Source organism: Fundulus heteroclitus, chromosome 24 (genome assembly GCF_011125445.2).
Source record: "Fundulus heteroclitus isolate FHET01 chromosome 24, MU-UCD_Fhet_4.1, whole genome shotgun sequence".
NCBI lineage: Eukaryota > Metazoa > Chordata > Actinopteri > Cyprinodontiformes > Fundulidae > Fundulus > Fundulus heteroclitus.
This window is the reverse complement of record NC_046384.1, coordinates 18847185-18868388: the sequence shown is the minus strand read 5'-3', so window position 1 is coordinate 18868388 and position 21204 is coordinate 18847185. Positions and strand designations below refer to the sequence as shown.

General features: G+C 42.5%; 2 protein-coding genes across 2 annotated transcripts; both read left to right on the top strand.

Annotated features, from left to right (window-relative positions):
- Positions 1-7154: 7154 nt before the first annotated feature.
- Positions 7155-13171, top strand: LOC118557808 (carboxypeptidase O-like). The gene is made up of 9 exons (XM_036128175.1): positions 7155-7229; positions 7414-7459; positions 7545-7646; positions 7729-7833; positions 8758-8874; positions 9155-9245; positions 9383-9585; positions 12519-12603; positions 12684-13171. The coding sequence occupies exons 1-9, from the start codon at positions 7162-7164 to the stop codon at positions 12947-12949; spliced, it is 1083 nt and encodes a 360-aa protein (XP_035984068.1). The 5' UTR covers positions 7155-7161; the 3' UTR covers positions 12950-13171.
- A 4277-nt stretch (positions 13172-17448) lies between these two features.
- On the top strand, positions 17449-21160 carry LOC118556251 (E3 ubiquitin/ISG15 ligase TRIM25-like). The gene is made up of 4 exons (XM_036128531.1): positions 17449-18204; positions 19547-19642; positions 19766-19999; positions 21113-21160. The coding sequence occupies exons 1-4, from the start codon at positions 17584-17586 to the stop codon at positions 21158-21160; spliced, it is 999 nt and encodes a 332-aa protein (XP_035984424.1). The 5' UTR covers positions 17449-17583.
- Positions 21161-21204: the final 44 nt, after the last annotated feature.

Sequence of the window (21204 nt, the reverse complement as noted above, 5' to 3'; positions counted from 1 at the left end):
TTTATCTCCCGTTCAGTGGCAGCTCAGTTGTATGAGACCCTTCATTTGAAGGCCCATCAACAGGTCAGACCACCAGCCACCACAGTATCATCTGATATCCTTCATGACTGATCATTTTTGAATTTTGCTTTAACACTACTGGTTTTTTAGGGGGCCCAACAATGAATTAAATTGACTATGTGACAAGTTTTGATTCACTACCTCTTCAGTCTTTTAACATGGTTAAATAAATGAAATCATTTTTAAAAAGTGCACATTTAAAATATCTAGAAATGCCATAGAGTTTTTGTTTTTTATTTGGTTCTGGAGATACCCAAAGAGTTATCAGCAGCAGTTATTACAAATGGCATACTCAGATATAGACAGGCTACAGATATATAGCCTCATTTTTACTTTATTTTACCATAAATGAAGTGATTCGGCTATTATGTAATTGAATATATGTATGTGTGTGTGTGTGTGTGTGTGTGTGTGTGTATATATATATATATATATATATATATATATATATATATATATATATATATATATATATATATATATATATATATATATATATATCAATTACATAATGTCCAATTCACTTAATTTATGGTAAAATAAAGTTTAGTTAATTCAATGCGAATTAGTAAAAAGTTAATTTCTTATGCTGGCTTTATAAACAGGCACAAAATGCAAAATGGAAGTAGTAAGGGATGACATGGCAATTATTGCATATGAAATAGTAGGTAACGAGCTGGCATAGGATCCAAACAAACCCTACCGTGCCTCGTGTCTCTCATTATTTTGTTACTTTATGAAATGTATTTTTGTAGTCAGAGTGGATGTTTGAAGAAGTTCGTCTGGTTAGCTTGAGTAAGTGTGGTGAAAAAGCTAGTTAAGTGCCTCAGAGGTTCAGGAAACAATGCTAACATGTTTTTTAAACTTTCCACATTTCTATTGTTTTTTTTTAACATTATAGCTGTTTTTGTTTGATTTATTTGAACAGGGTTGCTGTTTTATTTTACTTCCTGTTTAACAGTACAATAAGCTAACAGTAGCATTAGCGTTGAATCAGTCTACGTGTGTGCCTCAATTCAAGGGCTTCATCCTTACAATGTGGGCCAATTAAATCACAGTGCTGCAACCAAGGCATCCCAATTCACGACTCCTTTAAAGGTTCCTTCTAATGCGGCCAATAAATGTGTTCTCCTTTTCCCCGATTTGAGGGATGGGACCGGTGTATTTCGGGGGGGGGGGGCATCTATCCCATGATTCATTGCGTGTTGAAGAGAACTGTTCAAACGGAAACAACAATGGAGGAGAGGAGTGAACTCCACAAATACATTGATTTAAACTTTACTCAGAAAATTAGAGGGTTAGTGTTTTAAGTTGTATTTAAATGTTTTACTAATAAATTACACAAATAGCATCTGTCATCAATACATTTTATTTAGTGGAATATTTCAATGTCAACATAAAATTATTTTGAACATTTGGCTGATTTTGAACAAGAATGAATTGAAAAGATGATGGAAAAACAAAATTTAAACAATATGCAGCGGAGATAATAGAAACCGTGTAAAGTTATTTATAGAGGAGGCAGCAGGATTGACGTTTGTGCTCCATTTGTTTGGCTTCACAGCTGTCTCGGCTGCTAGGCAACAGGAGTTGCACTGCGGTAAGGGCAGGGACAGCGATTAAGGCTAGACGGTCCGAATTCACAAGCCGATCTCTTCCGGTCTTCTCTTTTTCGTGGCCGATGAAGGACCCGGCCCACGTAGACTGGATCCTTTTGAAGGATGCAGCCCTTGAATTGAGACTTGATATACATGATATTTCTTTACCTTGATTTGTTCACTGTGCTTGAGTCAATGTTTTTTTTTCCAAGCATATTTACATTGCTAGCGGCCTTAGATGCTTGGGGGCAAAAAAAAAAAAATTAGTAGTCGAATCAATTCTGGGGGCCAAGAAATCACTGTTATGATGGAGCCATTCCCAGCAACAGCAGCACAACCAGCATCCATATCCGCTGCTGCATTCTACATTTTATTCCTATTCATAAAACACTAAAATCAGTGACGTTTCTGGGGACAGATTTAGCTGGGGACAGGACGTCCAAAACGGGGAATGTCCCCAGAAATCGGAGCCGTCTTGTCGCCCTACTATATGGGGCCTCATCTAGACCCGCTAAGCTGCGTGGCACCCTGTAAATCACATTCGTGTCTAAAACCCAAGCAGCCCAAAGTGAGGCAGGGAGCGCAAAGAAATCAATAAACGAGTCCGAAACAAATCAAATGCCCCCGACATTACTCATAACACGTCACTGTAGCCCCGACAGAGTTGACTTTCAAAATGATCCATGCTAAGTCTAAACGCCTGAAACATTTTCCTGCCAAATCTCTGCGGCTCCAAGTTAACAAGTGAAATAAACCACTAGGATGGCTATAATTACTGGAGTCAATTACTTAAATCATCGAAATGTTTGTATAGTCAATTCACATAATGCTCTGAACATGTATCTAATTTCTTGGCTATAAAGTTTTATGAGCTATAAGATGCTTGCAGTAAAGTTAAGTATTCATGTTTGGAGGTGTTTGCAGACACGGCCTATAGAGAGGAAGTTGTTTTTTTTTTTTAAGGTTGCGTCTAAGTGCAACGGAGCGGCCTGTCTCTCTTATCCAAAAGCATTAGAGCTTTCATCCGTCATTGTGAAGAAGGAGGCTGTGATGTGTGTTTTGATTCTTTATCTGGGACACACACATAGACAGACCGGGTTCGTGTGCGCAGTGCTTTGGCTCAGACAGGTCTTGTCTTTGTATCTTATGAGCAACTCACAGAAAGACATGATGCAGGTGTCAGCAAAGGTGGAGGGAAAAAAGACTTGGCTTGTCAAGCCGTTGGAAGACTATAACTCAACATGAGAAAAGGACAGCACGGAAGAAAAGACAAGGCAGCATTCCTTTATTAATCAACTTCAAGGGGCTGAAAGATATATTCTGTTGAGCAATTGCTAAACATGGATTTGAAGGCTATTGTAGAAGGCAATGCACCCAAAAGCAAAGGTTCTTGTGGACAGATTACGTTTCAGAACATCTACATCTGGCAGTACTCATTGCTTCTGAGAACTGCAATATTAATAATGATAATTAAAAATAACGTAAAATAATTAGACCAAATGTTGATGGCATCCTGTGGCGTCTGTCTCATAGAAAACGAAATGCACGGAGGAGGCAGGTAATTTTGAACATGAAAAAACAGAGGGCATTTTATGGATTTTAGGACATGGAAAACCAATCACAGTCTAGCAAACACCAACACAGAGGCTTTAGCGAGAGAGCGACAGTCACAGAAGACATCTCTTGGGTTCATACATTAGTCTTCATTGGAGAAGTATAGCAATGGCTTTAATTTTTGAGGAAGTTAAGGAGAGCTACCTCCCTCACAATCTACAAATTCACTTTGGACTTGGTATTCCAGCTGCACCATACATCAGTTGTCTTCTGCTTATCTGAAATAGCTTCACAGATAACAGGTCTAGGAAGTGAACCCAGACGATCATCAACAACTCAGCTGTGGAGGTGGTCAGCAGCACCAAGTTCCTGGGGGTGCACATCACGGACAACCTCACCTGGTCTGTGAACACCTCGTCACTGGTGAAGAAGGCACAGGAACGACTGTACTTCCTGCGGAGGATGAGGAGAGCCCACCTGCCCCTGCCCATCCTCAAGACCTTCTACAGAAGCACCATAGAGAGCATTCTGACCAGCTGTCTCTCTGTGTGGTGTGGAGGCTGCAGTGTCTCCGACTGGAAGAACGTGAGGAGAGTGGTGAGGACAGCAGAAGAGATCATCGGGGTTCCTCTTCCCTCCATTAAGGACATTTTATCTGAGTGCCGCGTGGCCCAAGCCCGTAACATCATCAGGGACCCCACACACCCCCACCGTGGACTGTTCTCGCTGCTGCCCTCTGGGAAGAGGTTCCGCAGCATCCGCTGCAGGTCCACCAGGTTCTGCAAAAGCTTTTTTCCTGTGGCCATCAGACTGCTGAACTGTTGAAGCTATAACTGGACTCTGTACCACATTTGTCCTGCATTGTTTACATTTCAATTGCTGTACTGTGAAATCACTGTTGCACTTTATCCTGCAATTTTATCCTGTAATTTACTTTATTCTGAAATCTACTGCAATTCACCGAAATTTTCAAGCTGTATGCAAACGAAATTTCGTTCTGTACGCGCTCTGCGCATACAAAATGACAAATAAAGTTGTCTAAGTCTAAGTCTAACACTCTACGGCTCATTCTAGTTTAATCCCAAGGTGTTCCCTGGTCAGAAGGGATATTAGGGCCTCCAGCTTACCCAGAAACCCTTCAAAGAAAGCCGCCCAGAAGGCATCATGATCGGATACTCGTACCATTTTAACAGACTCCTTGAAATGCAAAATCTCTTTGGCTGAGAGAAGCATCTGGACACAAAGGACAATGCAGCAAGATAGGAGTGCAATGATGGACTACTTTAGTCTTGTATGAGTGGACGTTCTTCACTTTGGAGTCAGAACCGACCCGTTAACACAAGGAAGGTGCACTCAAAAGGTTTAAACACACATCTGAGACCTACAACACTCGTGAACAGTGATTTCTAATTATTGTAATTACGTTCTGGACTTTGAATAGGCCATTCTGATTCATGAATATATCTTGATCTCAGCAGCTCATTGTAAGGGTTTGTCTCTCTGGATCGCCCTCCATCCAGCTCCCATCAGCTTTGAACACCTCCCCCGTTCCAGCTAAAGAAAAAGGTCTCTGTCTTTCACGGTGTGCTTTACACTAAGCATTGCTCTGACCCCTGCTGGTAAAATGCTACCACTAAAAGTCTCCTAGGGTAAACGGAGCCTTCGTAAGGACAGCTAACACAAACACAAATTTAAGCATCTAGATTAAAAAAACATCTTACATCATTTAGGTTCTGTTTTTTTTTTTTGGCAGAGTTGAAGCAGTTTAGCACCAACAATAATCTAAAATCGCCATTGTACTAATGTACCACAGTCCACTGGATCTCAGACTGTCTTTGCCAGCTTCCATTAGGACATGAATGGCTAAAAAAGAGAAACTGAATATAAAAGGTGAAAGGACATACTGTTGTGCCACAGTTGGCAAAGTGTATTTGCGTATTTGAGGTTGCACAAGAGGCGCTGATTGCTACCTGCCGCTCTCCCCGGAAGCTATGAATATGGAAATACTTCTCATTTCACCAGTTCAGTCACTGATTGTGCTCATTGCACATCTGCTAGGGGCCTGTTGGGTCTGGATTGGCTTCTCAGTAATGCAGAGTCTTCTGGTTCATGCTTTCAGTGCACATTAGTTGAGCTCAGAGACCCTCTTCATTTTCTACACATATCAAACAGAGGTATGTGTTGGACCCACAACAAAATAGTCAGATTTTAAGAGCTAACAGTTAAGAGTACTATCATTTAGGCTGTGGAAGTAGTTTGTGGCTGTAAAGTGAGACAATGTTAAAGGTTTAAGGGGGCGGGAAAACATTTTGCAGCACTGGATAACCTTCTGCTGTTTGGACCTCTGTTCTTTTCCATTAGTAAAGAGTGATAATGGTTTTACAGCCTAGATGAGTGATAATCTACAGGGATTTATTATTTTCACTGATGTTTGTATCTCATTTAATCTTCTGTCATGTGTTCGGTGTAAAAGCATTTCTTCTTGCGACCATAAACTTTATTAACACTTTTGGTGGTTCACTCAGTTTTCAGTCCTGTTTGGAAAGATTCCCACTGATCAAGTCTCAAGTTGAACGCTGCACTCAGGCGCAGCAGTGGGTACTGCTCTGTTTCACAGCGTGGCACAAGTCAGCAAGAACCGCCATCCAGGTCAGGCTTAAGTCGGAGTTTTGCTCAGTTTTTCTGATGAAAATGTTTTGACACACAGCCAGGAGTCTTTGAAATATTTTTGGAAGGGTTTTCCGAGCAGGGTTGTACTGTAGATGCTTGGAAGCTGAAACCACAATCCCCCCCCCCCCCCCCCCCCCCTATATTCAGTGTTGGCTTTTCACCCCTCTTCTAAACCATCTGGCCTCTTTGTCCAAAATCTGAAAATCGTGGTCAACATTAGAGTCCAAAGAAATTACATAAGCGGTCTCACCACAGTCGTGTTTCCATCAACGGTTTTTCAAGCACATTTTGAAATATCGAACGATAAAAGGTTGATGAAAACGGCATGATTCGAAACAACCAAAAAGGTCTTTACTGTTACTGGAGGTGTTTTTTATGGATTTTGCAAAAAAACAAAACAAAAAAAAAACATCAATGCATAAATTGGGGGTGGAAACACATTTGCCAAATAAGTTCTGACGTAGCAAACATTTACTGACCAGCTGTTCTCACTGTCGGCGTCTGCCTGGATATTCCCATAACACGCATAAAGTTGCACTTCTTTCAAAATGTCTCTGGACAGCGTCCAACATCGGCAACACTAGTAGACACAACAGAACAATTACAACATGCCCAATAGCAACACATTCCTGAAAACCTCTTTTGTGTAGGTTTGTACTAGGTTGCAGTCTCTACTTCTTGTTAATTACGACCGTGTGCAACGTCCACCTCTGATGAAATTACACTTTGTGTAGCCTGGTTACCTCGCTCCAAACCAGTAGATGGAAAAACATCAGGCAATAGCCAATGACGACACAGGATAATGACAGCTGGGCCGCTGGTTTGCATCTGACTCAGAAGGCGCCTAGAAGGATGGGCCTCCATGTGCTTAAAAACAGCTCCAACTACTGGCCGATCGAGGGTGAGCCGCCAGAATTGACAAAGACTGCTGGATAGGTGTCTCCATTCATAAAAACTGAGCGAAAGTCCGGCTGCCTCCGGTTTCAGCCTGTTTATCCGCACGCTGAGCGACCATAAACAGTACAATCACCTCCTGTTGGAGATGAAGCCTGCACAGTTGGCACTGTTCCGTTGGCACGGTTCAATAAAAGGTAATAAAGGCTCCTAAAAGATGAAGCATTAACCACAGCAGCGACGGCATGTAGCGCTGCTAGCACCCTGTAGCAAAGGCAAAGGTGAACCTTTATCAGAGGAACTTGTACATTAAGGCCTTGCAAAGGGAAGGGAGGCTGAAAAGTAACAAACAAGCTCCCTGGCTGTTTCATTTGACGGCGTGACAATGCTGAGCGTGGTGGGTCTGAGCTTTGTGGCTTTGCTCTTAACAGTTGGGGCGTTGACGCTGGAGAGGTGGGCTTTGTATTTACTTTTCTCCATGCCGATTTTATTCTTAGAGTCAGAACACAGATTCAGACTAAAATAAAATAGGTCTTCTGCTCTGATAACTAAATAAATCCGTTAACAAACGTGTTCTCATCAAACTACAGGAGCACATGTTGGTTCTCATGTGTTTTTTTTTTTGTTGTGCTTTAAGCGACAGAGCGGAGTATGATTACTTCAAGTACCACCCGATGGATGAGGTGAGGGGAACCTGATCGCCGCGTCCGTCCGCGTACGCTGAAAGCCCGTCTGTGCTTAAAGTCTGCTTGGTGCTCCGCCTCACAGATCAGCAGCTGGATGGTTCAGATGGAGAAGGACCACCCCGACGTGGTGACCGTGGTGGACTACGGGAGGACGTACGAGAAAAGGACGATCAGCTTGCTGAAGGTGAGCTAAATTTCTGATTTAGCGTTGGGTCAGAAGGACTGGAGGCTGTTGATCTTTAGATGCGTTTGAACCTGTTTTCCAGATCGGCCTGAAGACCGAAGCCAAAAAGAAGGCCGTCTGGATGGACTGTGGGATTCATGCTAGAGAATGGATCGCTCCCGCCTTCTGTCAGTACTTTGTCAGACAGGTAAGAGAACCGTAAGACACATCTTAACATTGCATTCTTGAACTTTTCTCACATTGTGTTACAACCACAAACTTAAACTTAACTTGTCAAGGTTTGATGTCTAGTCTTTTAGAGCCTCTAATAAGTTTTCTCTCCGAGGATTAGCTTGTACTTAGCTCCCTGTGGGAGGAAAATTATTCCCACAGCATGATGCTGCCACCACCAGCTCATTTTTGGAGTGAACAGCTAATAGTTGTCATGCCAACCGTTTCCACCCGAGCTTTGACTTTGACTTTGAGTTGCCATGCACCTCTTTGGTAGCCTCGTGAGACCATTCTGATCTCGCGAGCTTTCAAGGTTTCACTCGCAGATCAGTCTGGCTACTCTCCGTTAAAGAAAATTTGGAGCCGTTCACCAAACGAACGTCCAATCAGCGTTGGCTTTGAGGCGGGTTGAGGTGTGACGCAACGGGAAGCGCGTCAGTTCAGTCTAAACAAAATGGCGGCTTCAGCCGATGAAACTAGCGTTGGCGTGGCTATCGAGCAAGTTTTATCGGAATTACAGAGTATTTATTAGCTGAGCTAACGAGCCTTTACCGGCAGCAGCAAGAGTAGCTTGGCTTGTGGTTGTGTTTTCGTCGTCGCTCTGTTACGAGCGACGACGAATCTGATTGGTTCATTTGGCCCGTCTATCACCAACATAGGCCAATCAGCTAACCAGTATTTTCGCCCCTTCCCAAAGTTACTTCAACGGAAGGTTTCCAGATGGATATGCGGAGCAAATCTATCTGGCGGAGTCAGGTAACCTCTTTGGCTGCTTAGATGCTGTTTGTATTCTAATACTCTAAATGTAAGTTTGTGGTCGTAACATAAAGGTGGAAGATGAGAAACAAAAAATGCTGTCATTTGAACGGAGCTCTTTCTATGTGTTTTTATTTTGAATCAGATTCTCCACGCATACAAAACAGACGATAAGATGGCAGCGATGCTGACCAACATGGACTTCTACATCACGCCGGTGCTCAACATAGACGGCTACATCTTCTCCTGGAAGGACAGCTCGGTCAGTCCGCGCGTCTTGACGGATATTTACCCAATCAAATTCAGCTGATCTCGGACAAAGCTCTCAAGCCGCATTAGGGCAGGATATGAGAGGAGATGCTATTAGGGAAAGCGGCCCTCGAGTAAAAATGGTTTGCGGTTCTAATCATCGGAGAAGATGATTTCCGACTATCCCCATGCACAGAGCACAGGGGACAGCACCGGTTTAATATTTAGAGAAATGTCAAGTGGTTAATTTGCTGCATTGCTGAATTGAGATACAAGCGCTCTCATCTGTTCAGACACGGCTGTGGAGGAAGAACAGGTCACCGGGACCTTCGGGCGACTGCTACGGCGTCGATCTCAACCGCAACTTCGATGCCAACTGGGGCAGTGAGTGTCTCGTCAGCAGCATCCTCTGTTGAGCTCGGCCGTTGCGAGCCAACTCGCTTGTTTGTTTTCGTCGGGGAGGAGCGGCGTGACTTACTACGTCGGGTTCAGGCTCGTCTCTCTCTCTTTTTTTTTCACAGCTGTCGGCGTGTCGTCCAACTGCAGCTCCAACATCTACTGCGGGACCGGGCCCATCTCGGAGCCCGAGGCCCAGGCCGTGGCTTACTTCGTTGGAAGCCGAAAGGAAGACTTCCTGTGTTTCCTCACCATCCACTCCTACGGCCAGCTGCTCCTGATTCCCTACGGACACCCCAACTTCACCGCCTCCAACTACGACGAGCTGGTATTTACATCCAGGCACACAATCATGCATGCTTTGCACATTCTATAGCTGCGCAGCACCATCTGGACTTGGAGGTCTTGCAGCCTTATGTGCAACATTTTCACAGATCAAGATTTTTTTTTTTTTGGCCTCATGCAATCTAGGTTCACTTGCATTTGAGACAAAATATGTGATAAATTTGCTCTGTGTAAATAAACCGCTTGCATCGTAAGCCTGATCTGCAAACATCAAAAGCGGGAACATGCAGGAGGAAGCCGGTAAATACTGACCGGAGGTAATAACCCCAAAAAGAGCCAACTTCCGCAAGGAGTTAAAGGATGCAAAACTGGATTATGCAGGTCCATCAATTTTTCCTGGCCTTTAGCAGGAGGAAGCATTAAGGCGGTGCTGTTGTTTCTGAAGCTGGCAGGATGCACTGTCTCATCAATCACTCTGTTGACTGGACTCAACATAGGAGAGGCTCATGAATACTGAGTCCTACAGGCACAGGAATATCATAGAAAAGTTAGTTTATTTCAGTAATTAAAATCTAAGTGTGAAAGTATATCAGATAGATATATTAACAGTTCAATGTTGAATTGTGTTAATTTTTCTATTTTTAAAGCTAATGGAAAACCAAAAATCTTTCACTTGGTTAATTACAGTATTAGCTCAGACTAATTTAAAAAGACAATTTATATAGAAATGTTAGATTTCTGAAATGTATTTTCATTTACTGTACTTGGTTGAAGCTCCTTTTCCTTAAATGTCCTTATGGATGTATCATGGCATGGAGGGGATCAGCTTGAGCAGGGGGCAAACCCTTCCTGGAAAACAAAATTAGCATCTTCATAAAGCTTGTCAGCAATCCTCACTGACTATGGAAGCTTCACACAACACCTCAAGCAACTTCGATCCTGTACCTCTCAACACTTTCTACAGGCTCCATGATCTGGATTTACTTCTATTTTAAATTATCCCAGATGATTATGCATCTGCTGTCACAGTTTTTCCTTCCACTGAACTTTCCATAAAGTGCTCGAACGCAGCACTCTCATTAGCCAACCTCTTTAGCAAACAGCTTTTTTGGCTTATCCTCTTTGTAGAGGGTGTCAGTGATCGCCAGAACATACAATTTTTGTATTCAAATCTTCATTTTTTGGGGTTATATGTGATATTCAACATTTCCGAGAGACTGACGTAATTCCCTATCTATTGGTTAAATCCAAACAGCAATGGTCCGTTAAATGAATTTTCACAGTTAATGCTACTTATGCATTTGCGATTATAAGGGCGATATTGCTTTGAATTTAGTCTTGCCAATACTACAACTAGCACAACTTTCCATGTATTATACACTAAGTGAATTATTATTCTGTGACCGTACACAGTGACACCCCTGTTATTATCTGCTTCAGTAGCTTAAATCTATAAATTGATTCATGAACAATCCAAACAATTTTTCAATAATTTGTCCACGGGTTTTTCAGCATAGGCTTTTCTAACTTCCTGTGCCAGCTAGCTGTGCTAATGCTAGCTGTTTTAATTTTTGTTGCTCCAAATACTGAGCCAGGCGATTCGTGAATACTGATAAAACCAGGGTCACTGGCCACAACAACCTAGCTAATTATTAAAGCCTAGGTACAGATGTGTAAAAGGCATTAGGATAAATTCATCTTGTATTGCTGGAGTCTAATTTAATCGCAACTTGAGTTGATTTTCACGAGTTATGAAATGGCTACAAGAAGTAACTTGCCTAAATGATAATGATGATGACCAAAGGTTATGTTGCATGGGTAAAGCTCGGTGTCAGAGAACTGCAGCAGCCGCTTGGGCTCACCAGATCTCCACAGCAACCCATTCAAATGCAAGCTAGATGTTTTGAACACGCGCAAGGAAAAGGTCTTTTATGTCCCACCATCACAAACACGAGTTTCCTAATCTTGTTTCAACAGACACAAAACACCACTTTAAGAGGCGCGTGTCTGACGCTGTGGGCCTGTGTCTATTGCCAAGGACCTGGTTGAGTTCTTTTGGGATTTGAAATTTAAGACCCAAATAACTAACGCTTAAGCTGTTGTATGGAAAATCTGGGTCTAAATGATAAAAAGTAAGATAAGTTAATGGTTTTATAACCTTGCAGCAACTCTAAAAATCAGATGGACTCTGCTAAAAACAACAGATAGAGCAATAAGAGATAAAGCAAAGATCCAAAAGGGGGTTGAATCAACACACAAACGATCCAACAGACACATAATCAATCTTTTCCATGGCCGTCCTGATCCCCAGAACTAAATCTTAGAGATAAACTGCGGGGTGAGCTGAGGGGAAGACGACTCAGGACTCTGGATGATGTCGAGAAATTGCACAAAGATCCCCCTCCCTGTACGATCTAACCTCTTGAAATGTTGCAGAAGTCTAAACGCGGTTCTATTTGGCAGTAAAAGTGGAGGGTTTTTATTACATTTCTTTATTGCAGTCATTTATATTCTCAGATATCAGTAACTTCAAAACACAACTTTCCCTCCAAAGCTGATGAGAGGGCAAATAAAATATCACCAGAGACGTTCTAGAGAGGACTGAAGATTTTGGCTATAAATGTACACATGATCCCGACGTGAAACCAGATCTTATATAAAACGGCTTAGCCATCCTCGCGCTGGCATTTGTCAAGGCCCACTGTGACTAAAACTGGGCTGCAGCGTTTCCTTGCCGTGTTCTCGCACTCCCCCGCCGAAGTGTTTTGTGCACGGCCGGCGCCAAATCTTCCTGCTCATTTTGCCGTAATATGTCAGTGACAGGATGAAGTCATGAATACAGATGAAGCTCCGCCGCGTTTTCGGATTCGGTAAACAGCTCCTCGCTATTTCCCCGTTATGTTTTTTTCCTAATAAAGAGGAGGAGAAGTCTGAATATTTTTCTGATTATGCACAAGCTGTGGTCTGATTCCTCAGATGACGGTGGGACAGGGTGCAGCTGAAGCCATATGGAGGGTCCACGGGAAAAAATACACAGTAGGAACCTCCCCGGATGTATTATGTACGTGTGAAGATGTATTTGTACCTTTTTAAATGTTAGGTTTGAAGGATTTTACCAAACCAACATGATGTTTTCTGCAGACGCCAACTCTGGTTCATCCAGAGACTGGGCCCGGATGCAGGAAATCCCGCTCACCTTCACCTTCGAGCTGAGGGATAACGGCACGTACGGCTTCGAGCTCCCCGAGGACCAGATCCGGCCGACCTGCGAGGAGGCCTACAGCGGGGCCCTGCACATCATCGCCTACGCCCACGACAAGACCTTTAACGGCGCCGCAGCCGCTGCCGCAGCGACTCTTTGGGCCGTGCTGTTAGCGGCGGGGGTCTCCGGGGCCAACCTGATGTGAGGAGGAAAGCTGCTCTCGCACTTTAAAAGGCACGAGTACTTATATTTAAGCAGAAGCGGATGATGTTTTATTTTTTCCTGAAGATCTCTTCCTTGATTTCAAGTTTATTGGGATGAAGTGTAACACAGGGGTGTCAAACTCATTTTGGTTGAGGGGCCGCATTCAGCTTAATCTGATCTCAAGAGGGCCACACGAGTTAACTCATTGCAAGATTAAATAGAACTATTAAATGTGGACTTGTTGATTTTTATATTAAGTTAATTTCACTTTTACACAATATATTATGAATAATCTCAGCGTTTTTAAGAAAAGTATGTGCAATTTCAACAATACTTTTACTCAGTTAAACATTTACTTGTGCATTATGCATAAGAACTGATCACAGTGATTGGACAATGTTGAAAAACATTTATTCACATTTTTTGGAACTTAAAAACACTGTCCTGCATGACAAAATACATCAAACAGATAAAAATTAAGAAATGATTTGAATTTTTCCACACCTGAAGCTTAATCTGTTAATTAAAACACAGCGCCCCTCGTGGACAATATAGTAACTGCATATTTTCAATTAAACGAAGTACATGTTTTTTTTCAATAATTGTTTTATCATTCTCTTCCTTTTATCTTGTCCAATTGTGAAAGTCAAATCTGATGAGCTCTTTGTGGCATCTTATTGCCACATTGCCAGACAGGACATTGGAAAAAAAAAAATAAATAAATAAATTATAATGATAATGTATTTAGCCACAGGGCCGGACTAAATTGTTCGGCGGGCCGGATCTGACCCGCGGGCCGTATGTTTGACACCCCTGAAAAACATATAAATACACAATTGATCTAAACCACTTCAGCCAAACAAACGTTTTTACAAATAAAATTAAAATGACAAGCAATTGTATTCAGCTCTTCTTTAATATGTTACCCCTACACTAAATCCCAACCATGAAACGCGGTGTTGTCAGTATCGTGCTGTTTGAAGGAAGATGGACGAAACTAAATACGGGATAGTAGGTGGTTGTAACGGGACAAAATGTAAAAGAACTTCAAGAGGTAGGTATACCTTTGCAAGGCTCAGTCGATGCGTTAATATGACTGGAGTTAGTGCCATAGAATAAAGACTGCTTGATGGTTGAATATCCTGAGATGGACCAAATACATTTTGTTCCCTTCTTTAAACAGAAAACGTTTGTTTCGTAACTAACTGAACCAAGATTTGAGTCCAAAAAGAATGTCAACAATTTCTACTCTCAAATAATAGAAAACAGCACAGTTTGAGTTGAAGGCCTTCCAAAAGATGGGTCGATTTTTTATTTTTATTTTTTTCAGACGTAAAGCAACAAGCTGCCATTCAGGCTGTGTTCCTGAGGGGGCTGGAAACCTTGTCCTTACAGTCCAGCCAGCGGCAGGAGGCTCAACCTCTCTGATGGAAACTCGTCCCTACTTTAAAACTGAAGGACCCAACCCTTAATCAGCTAAGACGGGTGGAAAAAAAATAATAAAACAGCATTTTCAGCTTCTCTCCGGCTCCATGTTTTCAGGACAGCCCCCTGTCCAGGCCGCCCTGCGTGACGATGAAAATTTTCCTCCTCTAGTTTGATGAAGTTCACCACTAAGGAGAAGTGGATGTTCGCCAGATGCACTTCAGCCTCCTACAGCCCTTGGCTCTGAGCACATTGCTCCCGTGTCTCTCTGTCAGGGACATAAAATCATAGACATGTTTACCATGGAACCACAATGTTTCTCTTCCTCAGTTATCGAGATAAAGTTCTGTTTCTCACCAGTCAGGTCATGGCACAAAAATATAAGGCTCTTCTAAGTCCAGCAATCTCCATATCAGGACATACTAAACATGATTTAGTATACCCCATTATTTAAAAGCCCACTCAACAGCAATAACTCTCAGTAGTTGTTTATCGTGTGACTTTAACAGCCTTTCTCGTTGCTGTAAAGGCATTTTTGACACACTCTACACCATTGCTCCAGTTCCTTGAGGTTTGTAAAGCGATAATACTGCTACCAATCCTAAATCATCACGCCTCCACCGTCACGCTTTACAGTTTGCATAAGATGCTGGTGCTAACATCCTGCGCTTGGTTTTTGCCAAACGTGATGCCGCCCATTATAGTCAAAAACTTCTACTTTGCTTTAGTCTTCTCTCAACAAAGCAGGCAACAAGTCAAGCTGACTTGTTCTTTTGACTATATCTGTGTAGCGAAATTGCGAGATTGTGAGCAGCGTACCTAACAAAACTTTTTCATTTTTGCTGTTACTGTGAAAAACACACAAAGGTGACTATTTTCAGCACAGCTAAGGTGTTTAAAAATGTTGTATGAAGTAAAAAAGGTCTAAAAAGGCTGCGTGAAAGAAAAAACATTTCTATGACATATGTCAACCATTTCAACCATTTCTATGACATATGTAGTAGAAATGGTTGAAATGGTGAAAACACGCGTTGACTGCTCATTCAGGCTGCATCAGAGCAGAAGAGAGTGAATTTTTAGCAGATAACAGTGAGGATCACTAAACAAACTACTTTGTGACACATGCTTTACTTTTAATTTTTTTAATTTTTTGAGGATAGATTTACAGTGCTCTGATGCTGTAAAAGATTTCTATTGAAAGTGTTCACGCTGTAATGAGGTGAGCACAAACCTTAGGTAGAAGATAAACAATCCTAGGGCCATCATGGTGCAGATTCTCTGGTTGGACATCTGAAAGCTGGAAAGTGTAAGCACGTTGTCTACACTTTAGAAATACATGCAAACAACATTAGAATTTTACTTATAGATTCTTTTTGTGTATTATGTTTTGGACTATAAGGTGTGGCTGGTTGCTACTTAAGTGGAATAAAAAAACAGTGACTACAGCACCACAACACTAATTACCCAAAGGGTTATGATTCTGGCATTAAAAATCAGTAGAAATTGTGAGAAAATGTAATTTCGAATGGAAAACAACCCTGTTTTATAATACTCAGCCATTACCTTTAAAACAAATTGTGATTCGGAATAATTTGCATAAACCAGGACAATGAGGCTGATTCGGGTCCAACTTTTAAAATGTGAAGGATTTTCTAACTAGGCTGCTGTTCCTACGACTATCTCAAAATCTATTCCCTAAGACAAACAAAGCGATAAAGAGCCTGAATTACTTCTTTTTTTATATATATAGCTGGTAGCTAGTTTCTACCAGCCAGATAGTGCTGCTTGTGCTTCCCATATTACTTTAAAATGTTGGCTAGCTGTAGCGTGAAGATGGAAATATGAGGTCTGAATTTTGTTTGTGGACTGTGTAGCTGTAAAGAAGTTGGAAGTCAAAAGTTAACTGTGTTGTAGCTGTTATTTGGAAAATCAGCTTTGCTAAATGCTAACACTGGCTAGGGCTAGGCTAACTGCACTTAGCTTGTCCACTGAGCTCCTCGGTTAGCATTACCAAATACAAAATGTAGGTTGGTTGTTTTTGTAAGTGAAAAATTGTCATGTCATGTTGACATGACAATAAAACGTGAAAAAGTAAAAGCCACTAAACCCAACTTCAATAGGAAGCCTGTATTTTTTTATCCGTACGTTCAGGGAACATTCAGAGATGGATTTGCCATTGTCCTGTTGTATAGCCCGTATGCACTTGAGTGTATGTCACAAACAGATATTCTCCTGGAGGATTTTCTTTCAACTAGCCAAATTCATGGTTTCCTCAATTACAGCAAGTCGCACAGATCCTGAAGCAGCAAAGCAGCTCCAGATCGTTACAATACCACCACCATGTTTGACAGCTGGTATAATCTTGTGTTACTTTTGATTAGTTAGAACAAAGAAAGTTGGCCCTTGTCTCGTCAGTCTACAAAACATTTTTCCAAAAAGTACTGTGGCATTGTTCAGGCCTGTGGGACTATTGAAATATGCGGTTAATTTATAGTTAATTTACAATTTGACAAGGACTGATAACTTTTTCTTGTATGAACAGGTTGGCTCAAATAGCTCTTTGCTTTTGAAAATGAAATCATTATTTGAAAACGGCGTTGTTACATTATATACTCAGGTAATCATCGTCTGATATTAAGACTTGTTAGATTATCTGAAACACTTAAGTATAACAAAAATGAAAAACTAAAATCATTTGTAAGGGAATAATTACTTTTTTACTGCATTAAATGTTCTAACTCGTCCGTGCCAACCTGTAACATACTTGTCTGACTCATTTTACCAGTTCAAAGGGTGTTACTTTGATTTTCTCAAAGTAACGCTCCCCAAGTATATCTACTCTCTGGATCTTCATTCCTGTAACCAGGAAAGAAACCTAATCAAAATCTGAGTTCTTCCTGTTGACCTCCTCCATCACATGAACAATGACCAGACCCTGACGTTTTGCCTCCATGCATTCAACAGTTTTCTGCCAACACCTGTTTTCCTTGCCAGACCTGCCTGGTGAGTTTGGCCCCACCCATCTATTCTTTTTGCGTTCTCTCGCCTGAGACGCATCATTTTCCTGCTGAGAAGCCACAAGACAACACAACCTTCCTTCATTTCGGGATTGTTCTCTTCCACTTTTTTGCTCGGAGTCTTGAGAAGTTTTGGCTAAACGTCTCGGATCTTTCTTCTTCTTCTTTCCCCGTCGTGTTTGGCTCCATCACAATGAGTAAGAAGCTTTGGACAGAGGAGCAGTTTAACTGTCCCGTGTGTCTGGATCTCCCGAAGGATCCGGTCACCATACCCTGTGGACACAGCTACTGTATGGGCTGCATCAAGGACTTCTGGAGCAAGGATGACCCCAAAGGGGTCTACAGCTGCCCCCAGTGCCGCCAGACCTTCTGCCCCAAGCCCCCCTTGTCCAGAAACACCATGCTGGCCGAGGCTGTGGAGCAGCTCCGCAAGGGGGGCCTTACACCAGAGATGCGGGTTTCTATTCGAAGCGCTGGTGGGTTGTCCTCTAGAATCAAATCCAAACTGCCCACCGGAGTCGTTCTGTGCGACTTGTGCAAAGGGGAGCAGACTCCTGCCCTAAAGAGCTGCCTGGTGTGTATGAGCTCCTTATGCGAGACCCACCTGAAGCCCCACAAGACCAAGAAGTCTCTCAAGCAGCATGAGCTCATCGCGCCGACCAGCAACCTGGCGGAGAAGATCTGCACTCAGCACAAGTACCTGCAGGAGTTCTTCTGTCGCCAGTGCAAGATGTTTGTTTGCTGGCTGTGCACCAGCAACCAGCATAAAGACCACGAGTGTGTGTCCACCAAAGCTGAAAGAATGGAGAGAGAGGTGCGTAAAAGATGGTACCCGAGGGCCGCTAATGGCTTTTTTTATCTGCCCTAACTCAACGTTTTAAAAAACTATTCATCCCTTTGAAAATGTTATACATTTTGTCAAGCTACAACATAAAACTTTTGTATGTCATGTTTGAATGTTGTGAGTCAGCATTTTGTCTATTACAGCTCTACACATCTAGAAGTTCATATTTTGGCCGACTCTTTTCAAAATAGTTCACGCTCAGTGAGACTGGATGAAGAGGGTCTATGAACATCTGTTTTCAGGTTTTGGCCGCAGATTCTCATTTGTGTTTAGTTTCGGACCACCACATGGACATGCTTTGATCTAAAACCATCCCATTAAAGCTGTGGCTGCATGTTAAGGGTTGATGACCTACTGGAAGGTGTACCACAGCCCATTTCAAGTCTTCTGCGGCCTCTGACCGGTTTTCTTCCCATATTGGTCCGTTTTTAGCTTCCTCCAGCTTCTCATCAGCTCTGACCAGCTTCCTTGTCCCTGTTACAGAAAAGGCTCCCCACAGCCTGATGCTGCGTCTACTAGTATTCCTGGTGGAGTTGATGTTTTCTATTAGCTTCCCCCTTTAAATAGCATTTTACATGTAGGCTAAAGACTTCAGTACTGGTCTTGTAGTGTACTGAAAACTGGACTGATCATTGCCTTCTTCTCACCACTCTAATATAAAGACCAGATTTACACATTCCATGAATTATAGTAGTGATGTTGAATGACCCCCCCCCCCCCCCCCCCCCCTCACCGCCAACTTCTTCTCCTTGCCCAGCCTGTCAGTTTAAGAGAAACATATCTGGATAGGGACGTTGTTGTACAGTATACTTTCTATTGTCATATCAACAGTTCTCGATGAGACGTTTAAAGTTTAGTCTTTCTACAGTGTCCCTTGGTGACCTTCTTCCCCTTCAAAAGACTAAGATAACTTTATTTGTAATTTTGTATGCACAGAGTGCGTACAGAACGAACCAAGAACAGCTTTGTCTGTCACTTATAATCCTGGTAAAGAACATCAAAGTTTGTGTTTGTAGCGTAACAAAGTGTTAAAATTTCAAGGTATATTAATACTTTTGGAAGGCATTTTGGAAGCAAAACTATTGAATAGAGTACGTCCGCCCTGCTGTGAGGCGCTCATTGTTATGTCTAACAGCTTTCTGCTGGACGTGCCCTTCTTTGATTCTAAAGCCAGGTTGGAGGCATTCCTAACAACATTCCTGTCCCATTACTCCTCTTAGTCACGTTGTTGTCTGTGGCACCCACTGAACGCAGATCCTTCCTTCTGCTCGTCTCGTTTTTCACGTGGCTGCACGGTTTAATCCCTCTGCAGAAGCTGCTGTCAACGATCCAAGCACAGAACCAGCAGAGGCTGAAGGCCAGGGAGCAGGAGCTGAAGGATATGAAGAAGATGATGGAGGGGATAAAGGTTGGTGCGAGACAGATGCAAGTTTTTGTTTAGTATACGAGATCAAAAAACGTCAAGCACATCACAGGATGAAGCCGTGGGTACCAGAACCAGCTGGTTAGTGGGTCTCCGTCTTTAAAACAGCGTTCCACCGACAATGTTCATCGCGAGACGGAAACCGCTCTGGGGGAGCTGCAGCGCTCTGTGGAGCGTCTGCAGGAGCTGCTGGAGGAGGTGCTGGATCAGGCCAGCATGGAGAAGATGAACCAGGCCCAGGAGGTGGCAGACAAGCTGGAGGCGGAGATCCAGGAGCGGAAGAAGAGGGACACAGAAATGAAGGACTTGGCGAGCTGTGAAGACAACATCTTCTACCTGCAGGTAAGCGTGTTGCACTCAGTGTAGCATGTTAGATTTATTACAGCGACACCATTCCAGATGCACCGACTGCTGTTTTCTTGGCCATTTAACAATTCCAGCTGATGATTCGTTTCCCAGAGAAGACTGAGACATTTTAGAAATGATCAAATTAAGTATGAAGTTTACACCTTTTTGATTGTAAAATATAAAAAATAGGCTGTAGGCAATATTAGATTCTAACGGTATAACTTTAACTAAAATGAATGTATGCTACATTATCAAACATGTTGGTTAATATAACAATAATATGTATTTTAAATCAAAACAAAAGCTTTTAATTCTGTTTCCCAGTGCAGCAGTTTGATAATAGGTTCTATTATTATTATTATTGAAATGTAGAATATATACTCACTAAACTTTATGGTATTTTTCAAGTGCTCATTGTGCAGAACATATTTGGGCTGCTCTCTCGCACAAATGGTAAAACATGTGTAACAATATGATATTAGCATGTTAATCAGGTTATTCGCTCGGGCATCTAGCCTTGACAGACCTGGTGACTGTCACTTTAAATCAGAGAGATAGATGTTGGCACCCATTTAACTCTCCCACCACCACTACTGCTGCAGCAGGAAACATTTCCAGAAAGATTACAGTGTTTGCTTGCCTAGCCTTCAAAATGACGAGAAATAAGAATCCAGTGTAATGGATCCACATGATATGAATTTAACTTGGGGGTTCTCTGAGATGCACCTGTAGAAGACCACCCAAAGGGCGCAGCCTCCAGGGTAATAGTCCAGAGAGCGATCCAGAAGCTTCTAGGTGGGTAGAAAAAATCTCTAGAGGGGAAATATGGAGCTTGCATTGTATGGTGAGGACTCTAAGGTGGCCATGAGGGCCCAGAGACCCTTAAGATTGGCCAGGTAAGACAAATAGCTCAGGTGCTGTGACCAGTGGAGACGGATCAGCCTCAAACCCCTGGGAAAGGGCAAACATTGTTACTCAAAAAATATCTTTCCAGTAGAAGTAGCTAGTCGTTAATCTTCCAGAGAACGAAAACACTTCCATAAATCTTGATTGTCACCGGACACGACGTCCTCTAAAAGCCAACGCCACTGTCCTGTTTTCCCTCAGACGTGCGACTCCATGAGCAGCCCCTGGAATGTGGCGAGCCGCCCGTGAAGGTCACGTCGATGCCACCTTCGAGCCTGTCCTGGAAGCAGTCC